The 22,516-nt window shown below is 38.4% G+C and overlaps 3 protein-coding genes across 4 annotated transcripts; 1 reads left to right on the top strand and 2 right to left on the bottom strand.

Annotated features, from left to right (window-relative positions):
• Nucleotides 1–1,257: 1,257 nt before the first annotated feature.
• LOC118805789 (hemoglobin subunit beta-like) lies at nt 1,258–15,823 on the top strand. Of its 2 annotated transcripts, none has more exons than XM_036566849.1 (3): nt 1,258–1,407; nt 15,265–15,487; nt 15,600–15,823. In XM_036566849.1, exons 1-3 carry the CDS (start codon nt 1,316–1,318, stop codon nt 15,729–15,731), a joined length of 447 nt encoding a protein of 148 aa, XP_036422742.1. In that variant the 5' UTR covers nt 1,258–1,315; the 3' UTR covers nt 15,732–15,823. The 2 variants fall into 2 exon arrangements, with proteins under 2 accessions (XP_036422742.1, XP_036422741.1); XM_036566848.1 differs by lacking the exon at nt 1,258–1,407 and adding an exon at nt 14,956–15,157.
• LOC118805795 (hemoglobin subunit alpha-like) lies at nt 12,625–13,691 on the bottom strand. Its single transcript, XM_036566856.1, has 3 exons — nt 13,507–13,691; nt 13,065–13,272; nt 12,625–12,840 (listed from the first exon to the last, which is right to left on the bottom strand). The coding sequence occupies exons 1-3, from the start codon at nt 13,599–13,601 to the stop codon at nt 12,712–12,714; spliced, it is 432 nt and encodes a 143-aa protein (XP_036422749.1). The 5' UTR covers nt 13,602–13,691; the 3' UTR covers nt 12,625–12,711.
• A 5,436-nt stretch (nt 15,824–21,259) lies between the features above and the next one.
• On the bottom strand, nt 21,260–22,305 carry LOC118805796 (hemoglobin subunit alpha-like). The gene is made up of 3 exons (XM_036566857.1): nt 22,146–22,305; nt 21,710–21,917; nt 21,260–21,470 (listed from the first exon to the last, which is right to left on the bottom strand). The coding sequence occupies exons 1-3, from the start codon at nt 22,238–22,240 to the stop codon at nt 21,342–21,344; spliced, it is 432 nt and encodes a 143-aa protein (XP_036422750.1). The 5' UTR covers nt 22,241–22,305; the 3' UTR covers nt 21,260–21,341.
• Between the last annotated feature and the right edge of the window lie 211 nt (nt 22,306–22,516).

Here is a 22,516-nt window from a genome sequence, read left to right as displayed (position 1 = left end):
ATAAAAGGCTCTGCTGTTGTTACAAGCATGACATCATAACAACAGCAGAACCCTTTTAGCTTACATTTTGAAATAGATGTTTTTACATGTAGAGCTCTGTCTACTTGCGAGAATAACGACATGATCTTCCATCACTATTTTCAGAAATGATCCCCATTTACTGCTTTGATTTTTTTCACAAACATCTTCCACATGTGTGCTGTGTTATATGTAGGTTGCATATTCGCTTTGTCTGAAGGAAGTTCGGTTTGGTTATTGATTTCATCTTGTTGCATTAGTCTGTTGCTATGGCAACTTTGAAACCCCATATTCAAAAACATTTCTGTTGGTTTTAATTGTTTCTTTCTCATTAAAGTTGCTGAACAAATGTGTGAAACTGAGTGAAACTAAGTAAGCTGTGAAATACAATTACATGTTTGTTTTGTTAACACGATTTTATTAGATAAAACGTATATTTCTTTCCCATTGGCTCCTGGCTCCATCTGTTTGCATACTGAGTGTTTCTTTCCCTTTGCTTTACTCACCGTCAGTGTGCTTTTGTTCCACCCAGGCTGCCTTTCCTCAGGCAAATGTTTTTTTTTTACATATGCTTTACTCAGCTGTCTGACATTGTGTTGTTGGCAAAGAGTGAAGGTTATCATTCTCTTGGCTAATGAGTGGGTATTTGTGTTGGTCAGTGACCATGTTCACAGTAATGCCTCAACCCTTTGGTGTGTGGCAAAGTGATTAATATCACTTAAATAGAAAAAAAAATTCTCAATTGCCTACTTAAGTATATAGTTAAATTGCAATTTCAAGACGTTAAATTAAAATAATTAGAATTGACGAATTGCGCAAACGTATGTTTATGTTAGCCTAACTCAAAAATTATAGTTACTGTAACTGAAGTTTTCATTACACATTACTTAATTTTCTTTTATTTTTTAAGCAAATTCAACTTATCCGGGCTTACAGTGCACATGAAGCCATGATGCACTGTCAATTTTGTGTTATCAACGGTGTTTATTTCGTGCATTCACTGGCAGCAGTTCTATTTGGTATAACTTGTGGATTTGTGTGAACGCTTAACCATACTTAAAAAAAAACCCTAATAAGAAAGTGAATATATTTGCCAACGTGATTTGGACTTAATCCGATCACTGGTGTCCAGTCATGTATTCCTCACGTCCAGAAAGAAATTAGCCAATCAAATTGTGCTCTGTCTGGAGGGCGGAGACGTTCAACTTCAATAAATTTAGCCCGGTCTCTATACTGTGCAAGGGATTTATGCTGCACGCCTTCAAGCAAGTTAGTGAAGAGACCCTAAACCGTCAGTATGGTTGAGTGGACAGATGCCGAGCGCAGCGCCATCACTGGCCTGTGGGGAAAGATCAATGTCGATGAAATGGGACCTCAGGCCCTAGCCAGGTAGCTCTCTGTTTGTAATAGTATCTACATGTTTCTTGACATGTCCTGTAAGTGGTCATTACTTTAAAATTGAATTTCTGCTTCTCTTTCATTCTTAATTCTTAAGAATTCTTAATTCCAGGCTCCTGATCGTGGCTCCATGGACTTCGCTTCCTTTGGTAACCTTTCCAGCCCCGCCGCTATCCTTGACAACCCTAAAGTGGCTGCTCACGGTAAGGTCGTCATGGGTGGGCTGGACAGAGCCGTGAAGAACCTGGACAACATCAAGGCCACCTACGCCCAGCTCAGTGTGCTGCACTCTGAGAAACTGCACGTGGATCCCGACAACTTCGTGGTAATTTTCCGTGCTTCTACGTTGTTTCACAAAGCCTAATAGCATACTTTAGTGCTAAATAAGCGATGGTAGATTATTGCCTGTGTGTTAATCAATTTGGCTTATTTCTCTGTTTCTACAGCTTCTCGCTGACTGCATCACCGTACGTGCGGCCATGAAGTTCGGACCCTCTGCCTTCACCGCTGATGTGCAGGAGGCTTGGCAGAAGTCCCTGTGAGTGATGGTGGCTGCTCTGAGGAGGCAGTACCACTAGTGTAACTCTCAATGAACAGCTAAAGACCAATTCACTGCACAAAGCTGTTGACAACAAATGATTACTCCAATAAACGAATAAAACAATTTTACACGCACCTTACTAGTTCTGTTATTTCTCGTCAGAATGTTCTTTTTCTGTTTGTATCTTTCCTGACAATTATGCAAGTTACACGTTATTTATTCTAACCACACTTCACCCCCAGCTAATTTATTCGGTAAATGTAGTTAAACAGTGCACGATGTTCACCGCATGATACGTTTTTGTCACTGTACAGAAACTCAGAAGGTTAAATTAAAAATGAAATCCAGTTAAATAATTTAATCAAATTAAACTGGATAGATGTCCGTTGTTTTGAAAATGTTTTGGCTCAGATATTTTATGTGGGGGAGCAATAAATGACGCCATGTGTAACTGATGGAAACTGCCAATACAGTAAAGGCTAATTTTAATGGCCTTAATCGTCAGTTGCACAATGATAATGATTTGAACATCCAACTATAAAATGTACTATTATTCTTTTGATGCGGCGAAAAAATGACAAATTATGCATTTCCATCATCTGAAAACATCACCTGCTTTTTTTACGTTTACGTTATTTTAAATAGCAATTTTTTTCAAAATAACAGCGCGACAAAGTACTTGTGAGCATATTAGAAGACAAAAGAAAAAAAAAATGCTGGCTTTTGCTTTTAAGCTAATGCTTTATTTATCCCAGATACAATTGGCAAGGCTCTGCTGAAAACTGTTGCCTATGTTCCTAGATTCTTTTCTTACTAAGTTAATGAATACAGTGAAAGATGGGTGGTGTTCACCAACTCCTGCAGCCTTGCTCGCATAATTCAGCTCCAGACCAAAACGAAAAGACCTGATCCAACTAATTAAATGGACTGAGGATCTGCATCAGATGTATCCAGTCAGGGTTGGAAGTGACCTCATCAGGAAGGTAGATACATGTTAAAAACCTTCATCGTATTATCAAAAACACTCGCTGATTGAACACTACTGAATGACAAAAATAATAGGCTTGTACAATGGCGTATAATGCAGGGGCAATTTAAAATGTAGTGCATTTTGAAACTAAGCGTATTTAAAGTAAATTGACATGCAGCTGGTGGGTAACTTTATTATATTTGGTTAAAGAATCATCTCTAATGTTAGTCACATTATGTTTAATAAAAGAAAGAAATAGAAAAGCGCCCGTGATATCCTATCTTTACTAGTGCATGGAGTAGGCAGACGTAACCTCTCCAATTAAATTGCACAGCCGAAAATGTGTCAGCGGTGCGCAAAAGTTAACGCAAAACCAAATATTTCTAGATTTTTCTGCAATCTAACATCTAAAGGAGCTGCTGTAATGTGACTGGGCACAGAGACAACGTCTGCAGGTAACGACAGACAATTCGCCCGTAAGATGCAACACCAAATGGGCGTTTTGGTTATTTTAAAAAGGCTACTGAACTCAGAGACAGAGCAGAAACTCTCATCAGCAGCTGGAGTCGGGAGTAGAGACGTCCCCATAAAGGGGAGCAGTCCAGGGGGTGGTGCCTTCTCCATATGAAGAAAAACTGGTGAAGGCGTCGCCAAAGAAATTGGAGGTTCTTTTGGCTGTCAATTGCGGCTTGGAGAAAACCAAGACACCGTTTGAAAACATGGGGCTGGTGGGGGACAAAGGGGCGAATGACCTTGCTGGGAAGCCAGCAAAACCAGCATCAGACCAGCACAAACCAGACCATGGAATTAATCTTTTTTCACGAGTACGTCACTGTCAGGTACGTTATTTGCTGTGTATGACAATAAAGATATATCATAAGAAACGCTTACTTCATAAAAGCAATGCTCACGTTTGGACAAAGCGTTCTGTATAGACTTATACAGTGTTTATGCACGGGCTGCCTTTTGGAGTATGTCATTGTTCTATTAACATGTTTTCACAGTGTGCCATAGCGGATAAACAAGATTTATTGTCTATTATAGCCACCTAGCTACAGTGCTATAGCCTACTATGGAAAATGCTAAATGTGTTTGGATGTTTGGCCAAATTCCGATTTTTGTTAGTCGCAAATACACTTACCCCCGCCATTACCGTAGTCACTCCCGGCTGAACGAATTACCTCTGTAATATTACATCGATTCAGTGTCCCACTCCTTTACAGTGATAACTACTGTGCAGTCTGGAAGGCACATTTATTCCAGCTTCTAGGGTAATTTACTGCAGCATAACTAAGATTAAAATTTAGAAATGTATAAAAAAACCCATTCATAATTTCTGTATTGCAATCTACCTCAAAACTGAAAAGGAAAGACCACACATTGACTTTCAAAGTAAAATAGATTAGAAACTTTAATAGAAAAAATCTTTTTTTTTCAGAATTATAGGAACACCAAAAAGTACGCATAATTCTAAGTATGGATAAAATGGATAAGAACAGATTATCACGTCCACACAAACACACGCAAAGACTTAACTAAGGCAAAATCTTAAAGAAAATCAGCAGGCTAAAACTAGGGAGACAAAGAGAGAAAGAGAGAGAGAGAGAGAGAGAGAGAGAGAGAGAGAGAGAGAGAGAGAGAGAGAGAGAGAGAGATGTCTTCCCCATCTAATACAGACTTGGTCAAAGCAGTTATACCTTATGCGAATTTTATTAAGTTAATTAAACAATCTACATACACAATTGCTGATTCATTGTTACAAATCAAAATCACTATTGGGCTCTTGTCAAATTCAGTTAGCAAAGAGAGTGTAATGTATACCGTAAATATTTAGCGTGTTAAAACATATATCTACAGTATTTAGATATTGTACGCCATAACAGGTAAAGTTGGTGTATTTTGATTTTGTTGCTGTTGGGAAACCTTTGGGAACTGTAGTGTTTTACCGCCACCTACTGGTGTGGCGTTATTGTTCAAACAACATAAAGCACCAACTGACCAAATAATAGAAAATTCCAATTTTTAATTTATTTTAAAATATATTCTGAACCAGGCGTGGCTCCACACCTCCAAAAGTGGTGGGGCAGAACATTGTTTAAAAAAAAAGCGGCTGGCCGAGTGACGAAATGCAATTAGACTACTGAGTAAAACTGCCTCTAATAACATGTCTTTGTAAACCTATTCAGAGGTAGGTAGTACCTAGCTGCGTTTACTCAAGCACATGTACTTGACTAAAATATTGATTGTTTTTTACTTCTACTCGGTGTACTTTCAAATACATAACTTTTACTTCTACTAAAGTGAGTAAAGGAATCTCTACATTTTAGCCATTTGTATTAAAGTTACAAATTACATTTTTGGTGTTTCAGTTTGTTTTGATGGTGGCAATACTTGTACTGCTTTGTGACTGGTTACATCTCTGACTTTGGAGCTTTGTATTTTAGACCAAAAACAAACAAACAAACAAACAAACAAAAAACAAAAAAAACAAAAACAGAAGAACAGAGCTGCACAATCTTCAGTTCCTATACTGATAAATGCTGGATGTACTAAACGTTCAGTACTTAAGTAGATTTTCGAACTGCTATTTCTAAATTTCTGCTCAAGTTGTATTGGGGAAGTTACTTTTACTTGTGTAATTATTTTATGCAAGTTTTAATACTTTTACTTGAGTACTGATTTAGGCTCCTCTACCCACCTCTGAACCTGATCATGAACAGTGCCACACCTTCACCAACAAGAAAACAGAAAATAGAGATGCTTATCATCTTTGTGAATACCAGTTTAACTTTAACTGATTGTGTGCGTCCTGAACTCAAAAGTAGCGGGGCGTCGCTCTTGTACTTTGATAAGTGATGGGTCAAATGCCTGCTTTGTCTTTTGGGAGAAATTCTCCATCCATCCATCATCTAAACCGCTTATCCTTCTGGGTCGCGGTGGGGTGCTGGAGCCTATCCCAGCTGTCATTGGGCGGAAGGCAGGATACACCCTGGACAGGTCGCCAGTCCATCGCAGGGCAGACAGACAGACATACACATTCACACACACACTCACACCTAGGGGCAATTTAGCATGTCCAATCAGCCTGACTGCATGTTTTTGGACTGTGGGAGGAAACCGGAGTACCCGGAGGAAACCCACGCAGACACGGGGAGAACATGCAAACTCCACACAGAAATGACCCTGGTCACCCAGCCGGGAATCGAACCCAGGCCATTCTTGCTGTGAGGTGACAGCGCTACCCACTGCACCACCGTGCCGCCCCTCTTTTGGGAGAAATTCTTCATAAGCAAAAATACATTGTATTGCTGAACAGTTTAAAGCTTATTATATTTATACATATGAATGAATTATGTTTCTGTTGGCTCCTGGAGGTTTTGTAATGTGTTTTGGCTTTACTTGATGGGTTAATATCACAGTGTAAAGGAACCTAATGGTTTAACAGGTGACCCGGGACTGATTCCAGATGCATTTGATGTTTTGTAATGGGATATAAAGGTGTCCTACAGGAAATTACTGGTCTCTGATGGTAACCATTAAGCCAATTCCCATGTGAAAGCAAAACCATCAGGTTTTAATCCTAATGGTTCTTATGGTATATTTTTACAACAGGGATCACATAACAAATATTGCAATTGCCATTGCAGATGGTGAAAGGAATATGTATTTATATATAGTGTTCTCCACAAATATTGGCACCCCTGGTGAACATGAGTAAAGCAGGCTGTAAAAATATGCTTTATTGCTAATCCTTTTGATCTTCTTCTATTTTTTTTTTATTTTAACAAATATTAATAAATCTAACCTTTATTTGAAGTACAATGATTGAAAAACAAAACCTTATTATGAAATGGTGGACTGGCATCATGTCCAGGGTGTTTCCTGCCTTCCACCCAATGACTGCTGGGATAGGCTCCAGCTCGCCCCACGACCCAGAAGATAAGCGGCTTAGAAGATGTGTGTGTGTGTGTGTTTGTGTGTGTGTGTCACAAGTATTCACACTCGTTCATTTAATACTTTGTGCAGCCTTCCTTTGCAAAGGTAACAGCTCTGAGTTTTCTCATATAACGCTTAATGAGACTGGAGAAAACCAGCAAAGGATCTGAGACCTTTCCTCCTACAAAACCTCTCCAGATCCTTCAGATTCTGAAGTCCACACTGTGGACTCTCCTTTTCATCTCATCCCACAGTTTTTCTATAGGATTTATGCCAGGGGACTGGGGTGGCCATGGCAGAACCTTAATTCTGTGGTCAGTGAGTCATTTGTGTGTAGATTGTCCTGCTGGACGATCCAAACTATGGATAATTTTAAGGTTCCTGACTGAGCTAGTCAGGATACTCAGGTTAGATTTTACTTATAAAAATTTCTAGGGGTGCTAACAAATGTGGTAAATATAGATTTGATAAAAATATTTATTTCATAACTAAGATATTTTCTTGAAATCAATGTACTTTTTTTTAAAGGTATGATTTTTTGGATGAAATATCAAATGGATAATCAATAAAGAATGCTTTTATTACAGGCCGTTTTGCTCATGTACCAGGGGTGCCAATACCAGGGGTGCCAATATTTCTAGAGGACATGGTATATACAGTTATACTAAATTTATGTAATCCTATCCAAAACTATCTGTGTGTGTGTAAAACACCTGTTGGAAGGTCTACAGTAAATATATTTAAGAAAAAACATTATTATTAATTTTGCTAGTATTGCTTCAACAGCATCTACATCATCTGTTTGAGCAGGTCTTGGGCAGTCTCTCTTAAAGTACAAATGCAGTTCAAAAGAAAGTCACACAAAGCTATTTCTTTCCAGCTAAACATGATTCCTCTGATCCCTCTCGATTCCCTCGCTTTAAAAGTTAAGTTGCTCCTCCTTAAACCCCCAACAACATTATAAGGCAGGGGTTTTCAACCTTTTCCACCCAAAGGCCCATCTATTTAGAAGTATAAAGAATAGTGGCCCACAGAAAGCTAAAACCAACTTTTCAAGTACAAATTTTCTTTTTCTCTAAATAATGCAAAGTTTGTGATATTTATGTCTTAGAGACTGTGACATTTTGTTATACAATTAAATTTAGTTGAATGATATTTTAAATCAACACACTGACAAAGTGAATTGTTTTAAAACACCGCAGTGCCAAGTAGTCTGTTTACACTTTCACCAAATTTAGGATTCAGTCAGTGTCTGTCGTTAAACAATTGATCGCGTGAACTCCTGCTCATTCCTGTTGAAATGAAAACCTATAGCCACTCCAGCACTTTGTGGGTAAGACTGGACATCCTGCAATAAAAGCTGTGTGTTAATGCAGCAAACCACTCATTACATTTTTTAATATATGATATCTTCATGCAGAGTACCAAAAATATTTTTTGAAACCGACTTTGCAGGACTTAATTTCAGGAACATGCTTTATTGAAAGAATATTACATAATTTGAAAAAAATAAAAAATAAAAAATATAATTAAAAAAAACAAGCCCACAAGAAAAAAAAAAACAAGACAACAATGACAACATTACACAGGGAGTGGCAGGAAAGCAGAGGGCAATGACCGTATCTCTGTCTTTTGGCTGTTTAAAAGATGCAAAAATTGCATATTTCATTAAAACAAATTTGTCTAAAACCGGTTGAAGCCAGACTGTAAAGTAAAACTAAACATAAAACGCTCTTGCAGTGATAGCCTGCAAGTCTGCAAAGCACACGGTTCTGTTACGGAGGTCTGCAAAGCATAAAGTGATGTTCTGGTATGTGGTGCAGTCCTGAGGTGTCAACTGGCATTTTTAAACCCTATAAAGCATAAAACAAAGATTTAAGTGACAAACTATTTTTTCTTACTTGCATTTCAAAATAAGTTTGACAACTAGCTAAAGTATGTAAGTTACAAAAAATAAAGAAAAATAAAGGAGCATATCGTACACACACACATTTGACACCTTTGTCACCTTTATGTTTACTAGCAGACTGTTCATGTTCATTTGTCACTTGTACATGTTGGGCTTACACAAATGGGCTCATATTGCTTCCCTTCACCGCAAACAGCTACATGTAACTGGAAGAAACAAATAAAACATTTATGTGTTTACATTTATGCACGATCATATCAATATTTCACCAAAAAACATTTTCCAGCTAAAACATAATTTGTTAACACCAAACAAATTTAATATCAACACAAATATTGGTCCCAAATTTTACCTACTCAAACATCAGCATTTTCATAACACTTTCCAGGACACTAAAAGGTCACAGCAGGTCAAGTAAAACTGAATGATGCCTAATGTTCATTTGTCAGCTAACTAACCCAAACAACACAAAATATTTCACTGAATGCCACTTCATAAATAAAAATTAGACTTTTATATTAAGCAACTTCATTAGACTACTTGTTGTTGCAGGTTTTCAGGTTTTTTTTTGCCATGTCATCTTGACCAAATTTAACGTGTCAACGAGCAAAATTTGATTGACGTCCCAGACAGCTAACATATATCAGTCCGCTGGCTTGATAAGTTCGGCACCCCGCTGACTGTTTGCCACTTCTGGTCCACCCTTGGACCACCTAGACTTTTGTCCTGCATTCAAGCTCTACCTACTTTTTAATCTTAGCCTTTTAATTTTAGCCTTTCATTTTACAAATTAAAAGAAGACAAATATTACAAACAACTGAGAGAGACAAAATCACTAGGCATAATATATAATGATTTTATAGGAAATGTTGTTGACACTGTGCTAGATTAAAATGATTTACTAAACTAATTTACAAAGTATACATAAAGCAAGGAAGGAAAAATAAGTAAATTGGAAAATGAGCAATGATAAGTGGAATTTTGTCTAATACTCTGCTTAAACACTGGCGGACCGCCCTGAAAACACTAAGCACAACGCCAGTGGACCGCCAACTTTGCCATCAGTTCATCAAAAATTTGGTGGGATCAGATTTTGGCCACTTTTACCTGCTGTGTAAATGTAGGATAAGAAAGATAAGAGGAATCTTGACCAAGCAAAAAATAAAGCGGATATATTTTTAATTCTCTAACGTCTGTCCTCAAAACAACCTATTAATGAATCTGAACGCTCATAAAGTTTCCCCCCACTCCAGCTTTACTGCCTAAAACGTTTTGCTTGAATTCAAAAGAGGGAGCCCACACTAGCTAGTCAGTCACTGCCGATCCGCATGTGTTTTAGATCAGAGGGGCGGTACACCGGTATCCATGGCAACAGTAAATCAATGACAGACATCTATGGAAGAGGAATCTCCTCTGAGGTGTGCGAATGTACAGTATATGGACACCCTATGGATAACTATATGGAAGGTAAAGTATTAGGACACCCATCCTAATTATTGAGTTCAGGTGTTTCAACCACACTCATTACGAACAGATGGATAAAATTAAGCACATAGCCTTGCAGTCTCGATAGACAAACACTGGCAGTATATATAGTATAGAAGCATCTAGGAGCAACAACAGCTTAGCCACAAAGCGGTAGACCACACAAACACAGAGTGGAGCCGCCAAGTGCTGAAGTGCACAGTGTCTATCCTCTGTTGAATCACTCACTAAAGAGTTCCAAGTTGCCTCTGGAAGCAACATCAGCAAAAGAACTGCTCTTTAGGAGCTAAATGAAATGGGTTTCCATGGCCGAGCAGCTACACACTAGACTAAAATCAAAATGCACATTGCCAAGCACTGGGGAGGCATGGTGTAAAGCATTAAGTGGAAACGTAGTCTGCGAGTGACGAATCATGCTTCTCTATCTGGCAGTCTGATGGATGAGTCTGTGTTTGGTGAATGCCAGGAGAAAATTCTCTTCCTGATAAAATCTAAAGTTTGGTGGAGGAGGGATAATGCTATGGTTTCTTTTTTTCAGGGGTTGGCCTAGGCCCCTTAGTTCCAGTTAAGGGAAATCTTAATATTTCAGCATATCAAGACAATTTGGACAATTGTATGCTTCCAACTTTACTGTTCCAGCATGACTGTGCCCCAGTGCACAAAACATGGTCCATGAAGACATGGCTGGATGAGTTTGGTGTGGAAGAACTTGACTGGCCCCACAAAGCCCTGAGCCCAACCCCATCAAACACCTTTGGGATGAACTAGAATGGAGAATGCGAGCCAGGCCCCCTCGTCCAACATCAGTGTCTGACCTCACAAATGCTCTTCTGGACGAATGGGCAAAAATTCCCACAGACACATTCCAACATCTTGTGGAAAGCCTTCCCAGAAGAGTGGAAGCTGTTATAGCTGCAAAGAGCAGACCAACTCCATATTAATGCCTATGGATTTAGAATGGGATGTCATAAAAGCTCTTGTTGGTGTAAAGTGTAGATGTCCCAATACTTTTGTTCATGTAGTGTATCTTTTCCCATAGCCAAAATCCCTGGCAGTGACCCTGTCTGTGATGGTCTTGACCTTTGAAGAACAGGGTAAAATGGGGCTAATAAAGGTTGAAGAGCAACAGATGACTAGAGTCTGTAACTACGAAGTGCACCTTTATGTAATTAAGTGAAGCTGATAAAATAGACAATAACTGTAGAAACCAGGAGGTAGTTTTGATGTTATGGCTGATTGGTACATGTATAAGGGGGAGCAGTGCCTCTGCAGTGGGCGCCAAGTACCCAAATCAACTCATGAGAAAAGCCAGTGCCATCACAGGATGACAAAGAAAATGTCAATAAAGTGGGGAATTAATATGTATCATGCCGAATTTTTTAGGACAATGAAATTTGATTTGGTTTCTGCAAGTTCTGTCATTATGGACAATCAAATTACTATGCTCTTCATTGTGCTCTTCACCTACTTAAATTAGATTAGGTTAGCCCTCCAATCACTGATAAGCAACCATTGCTTTCCCTATTAAAAACAAAACAGCACAGACTTACACAGAATCCATTCTGGTCTAGGCTGGTCTATGCTGATTTAACTGGTCACCCAGTAAAATATGCTGGTTTTGATGGTGATCAGCATGTCAACAGCCATTGTTGGTAACCAACATACCAGCATCCAAATCACAGCATATGCTGGTGATTAGGCATGCTGGTCTATGCTGTTTTTTTTTTCTAGCATGGATTTAGCTCCAGTTGTGGTTAAAAGATGTAACTGGGGATGTTTAAAAGTGAGATTCACTCGGAATTCATGTATGGAATGAAAAGGGGTTGTGATGTTTGTTGCAGGCTGATTTGATAATCAACTTTGTGTCTTACATGTCAATCGGTACAACATGAGTTATAGAGAAAGCACTGGAGATATCCATGCATCCATCCATCCACTAAACCGCTTATCCTTCTGGGTCGCGGTGGGGTGCTGGAGCCTATCCCAGCTGTCATTGGGCGGAAGGCAGGATAGACCCTGGACAGGTCGCCAGTCCATCGCAGGGCAGACAGACAGACATACACATTCACACACACTGGAGATAGTGTTACAGAATTCATTTCAGCTGATTTTTCACCAAAAAGAAAACTGATAGTAGTCTTGTCTACAGAGTTTTGAATATGTACTCAACATGCTCACATAAAATTATGGATTTAATTACTGATTTAAAGCTGCATCCTTAAATTCAGTGGACAGTACCAATGTGTATCAAAAGTCAAAAGCGTTTATGACCGTTAAAATATGGATACAAGGAACAATTGAGTTTTTTCTATTTTGCAATAAATATTTAAGCATTTAATAGTTTAGGAATAGAAAACAAATAAAACATTTAGAGCTTTTTCATCTGGTGACTTTATTCAGACATTTCTGTCATGGAAGAACTACATCAGTGGACAATTCCTTTCCATTGGTAGTTTAGCGGTATCTCTCAGCCATGCACCAGGCCACGTTCTGCAGGAACTTGTCCAAAGACACGTGAACTTCAGGAGTGAAGTCAGCAGGGAACAGCATGGCCACGACCACAATGATGTTGTGTGCCAGGATCTGAGATTAAAAGAAAACAGAAAAACAGCATTGAGGACCAGCTTTGAATTGTCGCTTGATTTAATGCCACTTGGAAAATAAATTTTAGAGATGGGATGATCCATTCAAGGTAAACTTTAATAAAACATATGTTAACTATAAAGTTTACTTAATAAAGTTTCAGTACTTGTGGATCATTGGAAAATAAATGTGATCTCTGCAACCCTGTATATTAGAAGGCCTACCTTGAAGTTAGCAGGGTCCACTCTCAGCTTGGAAGCGTGCAGTTCGCTGAGCTGGGACAGAGCTCCAGGAAGGTCTTCAATATGGGCCACTGCATCACTGACGGCCCCCATGATGGTCTTTCCATGCTTCTTCACTGGAGCGGATCCAGGGCTCAGGTCAGCCCAGTGGGAGAAGTAGGTCTTGGTCTGGGGGTACACGGTGAGCATCCTGATGGAGAAAATATGGATTAGGCTTGCATATGACAAACGAGCCTACAGATCACAAAAATATCATAAGACCAGTTCAGTCGAGTTAAATACATCAGATTGTAAAATGAATAAGGAATTATATCTTACAAAAAGAAGACCCCTAACAGCCCAATGCTCGCTCTCTTGTTTAAAAATATGTAGAGTCTATTTCTCAGTTAACAACACTGAGCCCAAATAGACCAAATGAAATTACCTGCCCAAGGCTTCAGCGCCGATATCGTCGGCCTTGGAGCCGATTTTGGCCCAAAGGCCTTTCACCACAGCCATGTCCTGGACAGTGAGACTCATCTCTGCGTCTTCTTCTTATCCTTAAGTCAGGATGTATTGAGAAAAATGTCCTTGTGAACTTACAACCTTTCACCACTTTTATATCAAACTAAAACGGACCCACCCAGACATACCATCTAAACCACACCTCTAATACACGTTACTGCTGGTCTCCACCCAGCCTAATCAGCACCGGGCCAACATATAGCCTGCTATAATTCAGATAACAAAAATAATATTTTTTTTCCCTAATCAGGTATTTCATGTTTGGGAGAGTTAGCATTAGCGATTTACATTAGGCTTGTTTTTTTTTTCTAAATCTCCTTTAAAATGTTGATATGCTTTTCAAATTAATTTGCGTAAATATCTCTCTTGTGATGCTTTTCGCTAATGAGAAACAATGAAAAATAAATGGTCAGAATAGCACCCGTTGGCAGTATTGGCCGTATTTAATCATAGATCATAAGTCAATTTTTTGTTAACGTTTAATAAACTTAAACGTACACAGATTGTAATTTCCAGAGAGTATGGTAAAAATGGCAATCAGACTTTTCTCAAAACCATTTATGCTTAGATAACCTGTTAGGTAAAGCTGTACTTATCTTCCACTTCAGCGCAAGTCAAACAACGCACATAGTTCACAAAAATATGCTATGAATTTACATGATTCAAATGTAGGAAGTGTTTTCAGATTAATAAAACGTGTTAAATCAACACTTCGTGCCAAAACAATTGTGCTGATGTAACGTGTTTTATTCATGTCCAACCACTTGACATTAAAATCATCAACCATGAAGTATAAAAGGTCATGAATTATTATTAGAGTAGAAACAAACGGTTTCCCATAGGGAAAATAAATATATGAAAAGTTTATTTAAAAATGCATTTGGAAATGTGTGAAATTTAATTATGTTTTTAGTGGAAGAATCAAACAATGGAAATGGATTTTGGAATTCAGCAATATATCTCTTCTAAAAAAAAACACGTTCTTTTTTTCTTCATTAAATCAAGTTATTGGATAATGACAGTTTTAAAATGTGCATTTTAGATCATTTTTATTTTTATATTTAGAGATTTGTCTAAAAATATAATTATGAGAACAACGCATGCCTTTACTTAACTTCAGGGCAAATATTTCCTTGAAGTATTGGAATTCTGAAACTGGTTAACATCCTCCATCGGTTATTTTACTATTTAACAGTTTATTTATTGCAAATGTTTGCAGTTTTGTAGTATTTAATTTAAAATCCTCATTACATTTTGGAAATCATGATGAGATAGACGAAAAACACATAAAACTGCATGTTCTTGGCCAAAAGCCGATCAGTGATATCCAGTCACGTATGCTTTACGTTCGACTAGATATTAGCCAATCAAATTGCCCCCCTGCCTGAAGGGCGGAGACGTTAAACATCAATAAATTGCGCTCTGAATTGCTATTGAACATCTTCAAGCAAGTTAGTGAAGAGATCCTAAACCGTCAGTATGGTTGAGTGGACAGATGCCGAGCGCAGCGCCATCATTGGCCTATGGGGAAAGATCAGTGTCGACGAAATTGGACCTCAGGCCATTTCCAGGTAGCTCTCGATGCTGACACTGTCTGCGAATTTATTGTGTTGTCTCGTAAATCTTTATTCCTTTAGAACTTAATTCTTACTTGTCCATTCTTATTTCTTCATTTGAGGCTTCTGATCGTGGCTCCATGGACTCAGAGGCACTTCGCTTCCTTTGGTAACCTTTCCAGCCCCGCCGCTATCATGGGCAACCCCAAAGTGGCTAATCACGGAAAGGTCGTCATGGGTGGGCTGGAAAGAGCCATCAAGAACATGGACAACATCAAGGCCGCCTATGCCCAGCTCAGTGTGATGCACTCTGAGAAAATACACGTGGATCCCGACAACTTCAGGGTAAATTTCCGTGCTTGTCTTGCATTTAGCCGCGTTTACCACGATACTGAATTTAGGTGATGGATTAGCACCTATGTACTAACGCTTTGCTATAATTGTTTGTTTCTTCCAGCTTCTTGCTGACTGCATCACCGTATGTGTGGCCATGAAGTTCGGACCCTCTGTCTTCACCGCTGATGTGCAGGAGGCTTGGCAGAAGTTCTTGTCTGTGGTTGCATCTGCTCTGGGCAGACAGTACCACTAGAGGAAATGAAGGAGGAAACAGCTTAAATTCAGTGCACAAAGCTGTTGACAAAGAAATAACTCTGACAAACGAATAAAAACATTTTAAATGCAGTTTTCTAGTTCTGTCATTACTTCATCACCTTTGGTCTATTACGGAATTTAAACGTTAATTATTTCACTTCAAAATCAGAAGTCTAAAAGATTCACTGACCGCAGTAAACATTGCCAGTTTATAGGCTGAAATTAGTGTTGATGTTGTTGTTATAATAACGAAACATGTTCAGGCTACTTCTCTGGGGGATAACTTAAAGACAAGGGCATGGGTGGATATGTACTAGTTGGATGACAGAAAACATACACAAAATAAGTCCAAAAGAAAAAAAAAATAGACAATAGGCAATATGGAACAAATTAGAGACGCGGAAGTGTGCTCGTGCATAGAAAGTGTGTATATGTGCAAAATGTGCAACATATGCGCGGCCATTTTCGGAGGTAGGGACAATTGTTGTTGTTATTTAAATGATGTGCAGTGTGGACAAATGCAGGGGGCAACTTATTAGAGAAAATGTGTTACTTAAATGGCGTTATGTGTATGTATGTGTTATCTGTAGGTTTACATGTTTTGGCAGTAATTGTGTTCATGTATTACATTTAGTTGACACATTTGAGTCTTGCAAATTCAAAGTACATTTTTTAGCGCAAAAAAAAAACAATTATGAAATGTACAGTTATACTTTCGATGCCGTTAAACAACTGTTGCGTCTTGATCAAGAAGGAGACACGGGAGGGGCCTTAATTTCTGCTACGAGAAGGGCTCTTTATTTACACCAGCAGAAAAGACACATACAAAGCCCAGCAATAGCAGGCAGGCCACTCCTAGTCATACGCCTTCTTTCTATGTTTAAGACACAACCCCACACTAAGCATCTCACAGCCCAACACAATAACACACAAAAACACCTACACAAACATTACACCAACAAATAACAACACCAACAGAACATAAACAGCAACATTTGTCCCGTCAAGGAGGGGGAGGCGGAGCACGCGGCGAAGTTGTGCATACCGCGCCTCTAGAGCCCCTCTAGAACGGGCGCACGTGGCGGCTGCCACACATCATAAACTGTGTGCAAAGGAATCGTATCTAGACCTCAGAGACGGGATTATGTCGACTCACGATTCTGGGAAAAGGTCTCAACAACAATCTGCTACTGTGAAGGACCCGAATAACACAACGCCTTCTGTCATTCTCAAATTGAATAAATTAGGAACCACTAAGACCCTGGCGGCCCAGCCAGACTGAGCGAATTAGGGAGGGAGTAGGTGACCTAGAACTGGAAAGTCACTGATGGTGGGAGAACCTGCCACAAGGACGACTATTTCTGCAGCACACCACAAATCAGGGCAGAAGGTACACTGTAAACTACAATTATTTGACTTTATTTGAAAAAAATCATGCGAACATTTTGCCTCCAAAAAGTTAAGTAAAATTACTTAACAGATTCAAGCTTGGAGTTGGTGATACTCTTCTGAGTTATGCTTACTGTTAAATGAGTTAGGTTAACTTTAAACAGCCTATATAGTGTAATCTCTCATTTAATTGCCCCAAATGACTTCGCTTTATTGAAAAAAGTTCAAACTCATTGCTTTAACCTCAACACAAAACACCATCATGCTGAGAATAACATGTAAAACATAAAACACTTAATATGTAAAATGCATCTAAACTTTACATTTGAGCATGAGAATATGCTATGACACAAAATAATATCATTATGCGAAAAGAACGAGTATGAAAACAAGATTTTTTTAAATGACTATTGTGTTGCAGCCTGAGAAGTACGAGGCTGATTCTCAGGTAGGTCTGTGTCCTCTGGCTCTGAAGGCTCCTACATGTATGTAGGTGTTTTTTAATCATTCAAATTTGACTGGGTGGTTAATAACATTTTTCTGTGGTGTGACAAACTCAGAACACAGAACATATTTACTTCTGCGTAAAACGGACTTAAAGCTTTCGATTAAATTTAATACTGAATTTGAAGAAAAGTTATTCCATTAAGAAAACCTCATTCGTGAGACTAAATTAAATTTGAATTGAGAAAATATGTTTGTGGTGAAATGTCACTATGACCATGAAAAACATATAAGTGCAACTACAGAACAAAATCACACTCTGCACCAGCTGAAACTTCATGAATCTATAATCCGTGTATTTAAATGTAATATTTAGGGCTTGCTTATCTAGAAGAGATGAGATAGCAATGCTTGACTTCAACACTTGATTGGTCTCTGTTGTAAGTAGTAAAATGGCTATATTTTATCGAAGTTTGCTTACTTGATTTGTGTTAGCTGTGATTCTGAGCTGCTGCCTGATGACAGGCCGTTAAATTGACAATTCAAAGCGGCCTATTTACACCTGTCATCGTTTGAACCCTTTGTGGCACAGTCCATTACTCAGCAGCTGGGCTCCCTCAAAACTGGCTAAAGATCTGCCAGCTCTGTAGAAACAACCCAACAGGCTCAAGCCATAAATAAAAATAAAATTATATATATATATATATATATATATATATATATATATATATATAGCTTTTTATAGCCAGTACCTGACTCTCTCTCTCTCTCTCTCTCTCTCTCTCTCTCTCTCTCTCTCTCTCTCTTTCTCTCTCTCTCTCTCTCTCTCTCTCTCTATATATATATATATATATATATATATATATATATATATATATACATGAAAATGCCCATATCCATTTTTAGGGCAATAATTAAAAATTTTAAAACAACTGTAGCTGTGGTGAACCTGCCTGGGACAGGATGCAAATGTATTTTCCCCCCAGGCACAGTAAGGAAAAAGGTTAGAGGAGCAAACATTTCTCCAAGAATTGCAGTTGGAGATTTGCAGATGGTTACATTTTAGCATTATGCAAACAAACTATTTAGTTTGATGTGCCAAAAGAAAGCCTTTCCTTTCGAACTAACCACAAACACAAGCCCCTGCTGTTCACTACATGCTACTGTACTTTGACTGGAACCAGATTCTATGGTGAGAGGAGACAAAAATAGAGCTTTTTGGCAACAAACATTCAAGGTGAGTTTGACGTAAAAAAAAAAGAATGGTCATACAGATAAGAACATAATCCCCACTTTTGAGTACAGTGGATGATCTGCAAAGTATTGGAGGTACTTTTCCACCAAAGGCCCTGTAAACCTTGTTAGGATACATGGCATAATCGACTCTATGAAGTACCAGGAGATTTTAAGGACAATCTGGTCATCTCTGCCAAAATGTTAATACTGGCTCAAGGTTGAATTTTCCAGCGGAAAATGTTTCAAAACATTCATCCATAATCCACACAACAATGGCTCAGTGACCACAGACTTAAATTAGCTTTTGATTATGACCATCTGACCTAAACCCCTTTAGAAATTTGTGGGGCGAGCTAAGGAAGAAAATCCAAAAGAGAGAACTTAAGACCCTGGTAGATCTGGTGAGATTCGGTACTGAGGAGTGGGCTCAGACAAGATTTTTGGTTGTTGTTTAATGATTTTTTGAAAGAATTTACTCTCCTGATTGTAAGTTGTAGTGTTTGATGGAAAAATTTGCTTTTGGGGTGGTTGAACGTTAGAGCATTTTGCAAAGAAAGTGTTGTTTTGGCCAGCAAACCTTTGTTAAGTATGTTAACTGTTCTGAGAAAATGACGTCTGACTGGATAAAAATGTTCATACAGTTAAGAAAAATGTTGGCATTCAAATGCTCATTGAGTTGTACTAGTTATATTTACAACCATTGCCTTTACTAAAGAACCCTTGAATAACCTTTTTTAATAAAGTGAAATATAACTAGGAACATGCATCAGTTGCATTTTGTTCATAAGAATTTCGTGGGGCGGGGCGCAATAATTGTGACACACTGCTTCATTTGTATGATAGGCGTGCCAACCTTAACACATTTTGTGTCAGAGCTTGCATTTTGACATTGGAGCATGTTGAAACATACAAAAATATAAAATATGCCCAAAGAGTCTTTTTTTTTGTGTTGATAAAAGTGCCAGGCAAGCCAATCGAGATCTGAATCTGGAATGACTGACACTATTGTGGCTGCTTTGAATTCCTTCATATTCAATTTATGTGATCCAGTTTATGCAGCAGATGGACTGCATCTCAGGTTGTTTAAACACATGCTAAAAGAACATCCTCATTTATTAGTGCTGTGTCATTAGTGCTAATCTAGTGCTGTGTCATTAGTGCTCATCAGTGCTAATCATTGATTAGCGGAATCGATGAAATCCAAGCTAATTGAATGCAACTCATAACCCTGTAACTGAACTATAATCTGTCCTCACTTGAGCTTACAGACTAGCAAGATCTACTGATAACATTCAGAGAGATGCTCTTCAAGTTCATATCTTTACTAAAATAAAGCAAAGCTGGTACATACAAGGACAAAGTATGTTACTTAAATGTATTTTATGAAGTTCAAACATTTACATTCAGGCTACAACTGCCCATAAAACATGAATATATAGGGGTTAGGTAGAGTTCAGTGTTCTAAGGATGCAAGCTTCTACCTAGTCCTTCTTAATGTCACATGCTTCCTCCAGCAACAATGCAGAGACTGGAATGATGTGGCCAACTACCCTTTGTTTATATCTCTCAGTTCTTCTTACTATTTTTTCTTTCATTTTTCTTTCATTCAATATGTGCCTTACAATTGTGCTGGGACATCGCTCTATTAATGCTTCCTTCATTGATGTGATTCCCTAGTACTGTTTTCGGAGAAGCCAACCCATATCATGATGTTCCCACCTCCATACATTACTGGGTATGATGTTCTATGGATTGCATATGGAACATTTCTCCAAACATAATGAGCTGAATTATTACCAAAGAGTTAAATTTTTATTTTGTCTGACCGGAGTACGTTGTTCCAAAATAATTCTGATTTGTCTAAATACTTGTGTGCAAATATTTGATGTGTATCTCTTTTGTGTTTTGTGTGGGGTGTAAGAGCAGAGATGATTGTGGTTTAGTTAATTGCTTATTTTCTGTGTAACTGTTGTAGCTGATGCTTTCAGGTCATGCTGCAACTCGTCCTGCACCAAATAAGTGCCTTTTCTCTGAAATAAACTTATTTAAAGTACACAATCAGACCTTAAAACCACTGTTGTACCATTATGTAACATGAATGAATGAAAAGTATTCCTACAAAGTACATTTTTTCTGACAGTGTACAAGTACAAAAGATGTGTGTGAATTTGAAGTGGATATATGCACTGCAAGTATATTAAAAAACAAAATCAAAAAGTGTCTGAATATTTGTTTGGAGATCTGAAGTTGCATCCTAAAATTTAGTACACAAACTAATATTAGACCATATAATCAATTAAAGGTTTTCTGACCATTAAAATATGGGTACATTTGTTATGTGATACATTTATATTGGTAGAAATGTTTTGATACGTCTCATATAAACTTAAGCTTAAATGAACTTGCTACCATTTCATTTAATATTTTGAAAATAAACACAAATGAAACACATCGGTATTCATTTATCGAGTGACTTTATTCAGACATAGTTGTGTTAAAGAACAACTTCGTCAGTCGACGGTCCCTTCCCATTGGTAGTTTAGCGGTATCTCTCAGCCAGACACCAGGCCAGGTTCTGCAGGAACTTGTCTAAAGACACATGTACTTCAGGAGTGAAGTCAGCAGGGAACAGCATGGCCACGACCACAATGATGTTATGAGCCAGGATCTGTGATCAAAAAGAAAACAGAAAAACGTGCAGTCTTTGACTTAACTTCAAATGATGGTTTGAGTTCTGAATGTATTCGTATTTGGCTTTAATAGCAGTAAAATGGTATATAAATTGTCATAACACGGAGAGTCTATTCCTAACGTTGTAAAATTAATATAATCTCAATATAGCTGTTACTGAAATATGTGCAAATGAAGAGCAATTTTGCTCTTTGTAGTCAAACTTAGGAGGCCTACCTTGAAGTTAGCAGGGTCCACTCTCAGCTTGTAAGCGTGCAGTTCGCTGAGCTGGGACAGAGCGGCAGGAAGGTCTTCAATATGGGCCACTGCATCACTGACGGCCCCCATGATGGTCTTTCCATGCTTCTTCACTGGAGCGGATCCAGGGCTCAGGTCAGCCCAGTGGGAGAAGTAGGTCTTGGTCTGGGGGTACACGGTGAGCATCCTGATAGAGAAAAATACAGATTAGGCCTGCACATGACAAACAAGAGCCTAAATATATCACAAGATCAGTTCAGTTGAGTTAAATAACCTAAAAAGTATACTCATCTGGTATGACTTCTGAATAAAAAGACCCATAAAGTTTGCCAGCACTTGCTGACTTATACATTTTTTGTTGAATCTAAGTTTTTCTCAGTTAAATACACCAAAGCCAATCACAGAATGAAATTACCTGCTCAAGGCTTCAGCTCCGATCTCATCGGCCCTAGCGCCGATTTTGGCCCAAAGGCCTTTCACGGCAGACATGTCCTTAGCAGTGAGACTCATCGCTGCGTCTTCTTCTTCTCAATTCAAGATGTATTGAGAAAATTCCTTGTGAACTTGCACATTTTCACCACCTTTATATTAAACTAAAAAGGACCCACCCCTACATACCATCTAAACCACACCTCTGATACACTTCACAGCTGGTCTCCACCCAGCCTAATCAGCACTGTGCCAACATATAGCCTGCTATAATTCAGATAACAAATTATATGTTTGTTTTTTTTCAAAATAGTACATGGTAGAGTAAATCTGTCCAAGCTATTGACTTTAAGTGTG

This window comes from Colossoma macropomum, unplaced genomic scaffold (assembly GCF_904425465.1).
Source record: "Colossoma macropomum unplaced genomic scaffold, Colossoma_macropomum, whole genome shotgun sequence".
Lineage (NCBI taxonomy): Eukaryota > Metazoa > Chordata > Actinopteri > Characiformes > Serrasalmidae > Colossoma > Colossoma macropomum.
This window is presented reverse-complemented; position numbering and strand designations above follow the sequence as displayed.